This window comes from Thermobia domestica, chromosome 16 (assembly GCF_964235325.1).
Source record: "Thermobia domestica chromosome 16, izTheDome1.hap1.1, whole genome shotgun sequence".
Classification (NCBI taxonomy): domain Eukaryota; kingdom Metazoa; phylum Arthropoda; class Insecta; order Zygentoma; family Lepismatidae; genus Thermobia; species Thermobia domestica.
Genome location: NC_137469.1, coordinates 73515186 through 73521185, shown reverse-complemented (window position 1 = coordinate 73521185; position 6000 = coordinate 73515186). Strand labels below are relative to the sequence as shown.

Sequence of the window (6000 nt, the reverse complement as noted above, 5' to 3'; positions counted from 1 at the left end):
CATACTACTTCTAATTCGGCATTCCAGTCATTTATAACGCCTGAATAAAGTTCTCAAATTACTACCTCACTTACTCTAATATTCTATCATAAAGTACCGGTACCTCCGAAGAAGTCGTTCGTCGAAGTCGATTATTACGAACATCTCTCTTGTTATTCTGTTCCTACGTGAACCATCACTCCAGTCACGTCTACTAAGGACCGAGTGCTTCACCATCTGTTATTCGAGAAGTTGAGTGGATCATTACCATCCTGTGTGCCCTGCGACTCAGTTCCATCTCGGCATTCGCCCGTGGGAAATCCGATTGGAGAAAGAACTTCTCTCTCCGTAGGAAGTGATAGCATCTTGTTGGTTATACCGCTAGGACCAATTCAGACGCATCCTGGGAATTCTTGGTCGCAGTGAACATCTCCTTTGCCATGCCACTAGTGATGAGCAAATGCAAGACCAAGACCAAGACTCGGGTGGTCTTGGTCTTGGTCTTGTGGTCTTGGTCTTGCATGCAAGAGTCTTGCAAGTCTTGCTTTTGAGGAAGCTTATGCTTTTCATAGGTAAATTTTACTCTGGATATAAGGGATAATATTTTTCCTGTTAAATACCAAAAATAGAAAAGTTCGGTCTAATGTAAAATGTTATGTGCCTAACACTAGGCCTACTCAGTGAAAAATTGGTTACCTAGTATTCACTGTGGAAGTAGTTCAAATAATCCCCAGAATGTGACGCAAGCCTATATGTCCCATCAGTTCTGAAGTAACATCTGAGCTGTTTACTCAATATCTTCGTTTTGGCACTTAGCACAGATTTAATACTCAGTCTACAACTGTCTATGTCTTCTGTGTAAACTTAATTTATATTACTTTTTACCTCTATTAGAAATACAAAATAACGGCGTTATATTGAAATAACTGTACAAAATCACTCTCGCTTGTGAATATGGATTATTCACTGTTGTATAACGGTATATAGTTCAAACAACAAAAAAGCTGGACAAAACCCCCAAAATGAACTCTATCACTCGAGCGAACGTCTATAATCTCTTAGTAGGGGAATGTTCACTCTATATAGAACACATCTGTTTTTCATCCTGGCATCACTCGGCCGTCGAAAGTGGATATGGCAGTCGTTGTAGAAATGCTTTTTGTGTATGCTAGTATGACAGACCTATTACTCTTAAGTATGTTGATACTTATCAAATGCTAAATATTGGTATTGTTGATCAGAACAATAGCAATCCTTTAAGGCCAATGGCAGGTCTCTGAGGTACTTCGTATGCGCACTGAGGGCATTTTTACAACACTATGTTCAAAATCAATGCTTTGCTGTATATTTGTAGATTTTCAAATCGCTGAAGAATTTACTATACCCGTAGCTCCTCTCCCAATAGAGATGCTAAATGAGAAAGCTTAGACGTCTCGAGAAAGATTTCCGCAGGTATCGCGAGAAATGATGCCTGATTTTTTTTTTTAGGGGGGGGGGCATCGTCTGATCCGGTAATTTTATCGCTGAGACCCAGAATGCCCCAAATCATAACAATATGCAGAACGAAATTTTAAACTTTTAAATATCCATCGCCAATCTCATGTATGGGCACCGAGACTTTTGAAAGTGATTAATTTCACAATCGAATTTTGTGATTTTTATTGTAGTTGATTGGACAACTCTCACTGTTTTGTTTTCAAATACGCAAGTTGCGAAAATAGTTTCGTTTCTGTAAACATTTCTTACACGGACTGATTTTTGGTTAAATTCATTATTCGTGTCGTTACCGTCCAAAAATAGGTTTATTTAGTTTAAATGAGTTCCTTATTTTGCAATTTTAATAAGAATGACATTCTCACAGGCTCTAAAGATAATTTCCAAAAAGGTTATCTCCAACTTTAGACTGCGTTTATTTCAACAAAATTAGCTTATCGAGATTGAAAATAAGAATAGAAACTGAAGAGGTGAAAAGCGTAATATATATTAAGGATTAGCTACTTCACGTAATGGAATTAGTTTCTGATGTTGGTTAAAAGTATTTTTTAGCTCTACTATAATAATAATAATAATAATAATAATAATAATAATAATAATAATAATAATAATAATAATAATAATAATAATAATATCATTTTATTCTAACCATTTCGTTATTTGCTTCTTTCTTATTTCCTTGATTTGTGATTTCTAGAAGGAAATCTAGATATAAGACTGGCCATCCTGTAAAAAAAAAGTCTTCACTGTCGGGAGTGGATGGAGAAACTCAGCTGGAAGGGTCGAGAAGATCGAATTCCGTAGACTTGCAACCTTCTCAGATGCAGACTTTACATCAGCACCTGTATTCTGCATATCTTTAGTACATTCACTAATAAGCTTAATACATACATTGTACTATAAATGAGAAACTGAAATCGGCATTAATCATTTTATTGTATTTACCACTAACTGCCACTGCTTTAAAATTATCGAAACAGATGAACAAAAGTTTACGCGACAATTGTGGATTTGGAAAATGAAATTTCTTCTTTAAACTTATACTTCAATTACAAGAAATTGATTTAAGAAGTCCTTTTTCACTCTTAATAAATGTATAAAATTCCTTACAATTACCTAAACAAATGAACAATATATTAATCGTTGATAGATGGTGAAAGTTGACAGTTTTGGATTTACAGAATGAAAGTTACTTTTTAAATCTATACTTCGAACTAGATAAAAATTGCTGCAAACTAGATAACAATTTTTAAAAAAAAACGGTCATAAAAGGTCTCGTAAGAAGTCCGTACCGGTCACCGGCTTTAATCAAAATAATAGCAATATTTCCGTGAAAAACCGGCCGGTTGGCAATCCTAGCTGAATAGCATCACAGTATATAATTATAGTTTTTTTTTTTTTTTTTTTTTTGTTAACGACCCACGATTATGTCCCGAAATTGAGGGAGACGGCGATTATTATAATAAATGAAATGGTGGAATGAAGACAGTGGGAGGAGACAGGAAGGCCCTAAGAAAAGTTCTGTATCTTCGCACTTTCTTCATCCTACCTCTTCTTGCATTATCGTTAGGCCTAACGATTTTTATTCATTGCCATCTTCTTTCAGCGTACATTAAAGTATAAAGGCGGAGAAATTACATAGGCCCCTATCTATCTATCTATCTATCTATCTATCTATCTATCTATCTATCTATCTATCTATATATATATATATATATATATATATATATATATATATATATATATATATATATATATATATATATATATATATATAATGAACAAGTCAGGTTTTTGACATTTTACGTCAACAAAGTTGTTTATCCAACAAAAATCACCTAATTTTCGAACCCTTAATGGGCTGCGGTGACTCAGTGGTAGAGCGTTCACCTTTAGTGCATAAGATCCTGGGTTCGATCCTACATCGCGCCAAGTGAGCTTTCTGGTAGACAAACACTGTGTGGGTGGGTTTTCACAGGGTTCTCCCGTTTCCTCTCACTTTCTTTATTTCACCATTTCATTCATTCCTCATCATCACCGTCTCCTTTAGCCTAACCGACTTAAGTGTGGGACGTAAAACTAAAATATTTCATTTCGAACCCTTTAATGGTCTGTTGTCTTCAAATTGTTATTAAAAGCAAAATCAATCTCTTACGTGAAGATGTACTCAGGCCCGTATCCAGAGGGGGTCTAGGGGGGCCGAGCCCCTCTAAATTTTTGCGGTGGGCTTGCAACGAACTATAATATGGTGAAGAACTATAATATTTTTGGATCGGGCCTCCCTAACTTCAGCCGGCCCCCCTACATTTTTGGGCTGACTACCGGCCTGGATGTACTGTATATGATCAATTTGAAAATTATTAAAATAATTATGTGTTATAATAGTTAAACCACATAATGTTTAGTATACATGTTTGTATGTGTTTATTCGACATGGCAATTGTTATTAGCCTCCCCATGATGTTTTCTGGCTGCGCCACTGATAAGAGGTACAGTACATATTTTGTTCATCCTCAAAGTGAACAGCAGTATATGACTAGGCAGTGCAAGTTCGAGCATGCTAGAGTTTACTGTTACGCGTTTCCCCTCGGTGATGCAAGCACGACGACCGCATTTCTTAGAAACAGTGTGAGTCGAGTTATGGTAGGCGGAAATTCATTTCAAAAACAAGTATGCGCTCCTATCTCTTCTTTCTCGTTCCTCCCTTCACCCCCTCCCCCAATAATTTCTTACTCAATGGAAAGTAGCTGTTTATAAAGGGAAAGGGCAAAGAACATGAAAAAACAAGTCATTTTGTAGACATGACGATAAGCATTGTGGGAGTGGTTGTGACACGTATTATTCCTACCATGTTTACAACTTAATGCCATTAAGCTATTTATTAGGTTCGTAGCCTACACGGCTTCAGACCAGATTCAGAAGTACTATAGTGAACAATGGATCGCGCCAAGAATCGAACATCGTCTCCGAGTACGTCTTTGAAACTACCGCCGCATCAGTTACGCCTACTGATACAAACACTACGTCTACGAAAGCTTAAGGTAAGTGCATTATTAATGTGTTCTATTTGCAGTACTTCCGCGACGCCATGAGCTCTTTTGGTGAACAAGTGGCTCAGTGGTAGAGGCAAATAAGGCCCTTATTTTAGTCCTAGGACATTGGGTTTCTAGCCAACATGTTCTTCACGGCTTTTCTGATTCAGTGTTTCTCAAACTGAGGTCTGCGGAGACGTCTAATCCTCGCGGTCTGCCCTTGTGTGGTCTTCTTAAACTGAACATTAATTTAAAATAAGACATAAAATGTAATAAAATTCAAGTGAATTGCATATCACACGTTTTAGTTAAAAATCACATACAAATGTAGATGATGTGGTCCCGCGTGGCGTAGTCGCTAACGCTCTCGCATTCGGTTCGAGCGGTCTTGGGTTCGATTCCCAATGGGGACACTCGGTCGAAAAATTGTAACAGCTTTTTCTGGCCAGCCATCTTGAGTGAATTTTTTCCTAAGTTTCCCTTATTCACACCAGGCAAATGCCGGGATGGTACCTAACATAATGGTCCTAGGCCGCTTCCCCATTCCTTTCTTCCCTTTCATCGGATAGTGTGCTCGTCGAGGGACGTCATCCCTCATGTATGTGACGGGCTAAATGGTCTTAGATGCCGACAGCCCAGAAATCTAATTCCTAATCCTAAATGCAGATGATACAAACACTAATAAATTATACAATTCAATCACAAAGATTATACCGGTACAAACATTTGCCTTCAAATATTAAATAAAAAGTTAATGTACTATATTTTCTTTCATTACTAGGAATATGAAATTAAGAATCCTTAACAAGTATCATCGACTTATTGGTTTAAAAATGCCACGTTTTAGTATGCTACGTTAATATAGTGATAGGCAATATGCTCAAAATACACACAAACACAAAAGATAAACTAGGGGCCGCGGTGGCTCAGTGGTAGAGCGTTCACCTCTGGTGCTTGGGGTTCCGGGTTCGATCCCAGCCTCCGCCAAGTGAATTTTGTGGTGGACAAACACCGTGTGCGTGGGTTTCCTCGGGATTTTCCCGTTTCCTCCCACTTTCTTCATTCCACCATTTGATTCATTTCTCATAATCACCGTCTCCTTTAGCCTAACCGGCATAACCGTGGAACGTAAAACTTAAAGATTTCATTTTCACTTACAAAAGATAAATTTTCTTTCGAAGAGGACAAGAGTAGAATTGTTCTCCATACACAGTGATGATTTCAGAATATTTCCTCGAGGAAGGAGGAGGGGAGAATTTCAATACATGTGGATGAAGATAGTTCTGTAAAAATATTGGTGGTACAGTACATGTTAAGCACGATAGGAGATTCCCCGGGGAGAATTTCGTAGTTCCGACAGTTCCCTCGTCTTTATATGGTTAGCAGGGTCTCTGGTTCAATTCCCGACCAAGTAAGTTTGCGATGGACAACATCGTGTTTGTGGGTTTTCTTGAGGACTCTCGTTTCCTCCCACTTTCTCATTCTACCAATTCTA

General features: G+C 37.7%; 1 protein-coding gene across 1 annotated transcript in view; it reads left to right on the top strand.

Moving 5' to 3' along the window:
- Positions 1 to 4127: 4127 nt before the first annotated feature.
- Positions 4128 to 6000, top strand: part of LOC145673165 (cellular tumor antigen p53-like) — a 78559-nt gene continuing 76686 nt past the window's right edge. Inside the window, exon 1 of the mRNA XM_081742601.1 lies at positions 4128 to 4514. Coding sequence (XP_081598727.1) covers positions 4410 to 4514 — 105 coding nt within the window. The 5' untranslated portion in view covers positions 4128 to 4409. The remainder of the gene's footprint in view (positions 4515 to 6000) is intronic.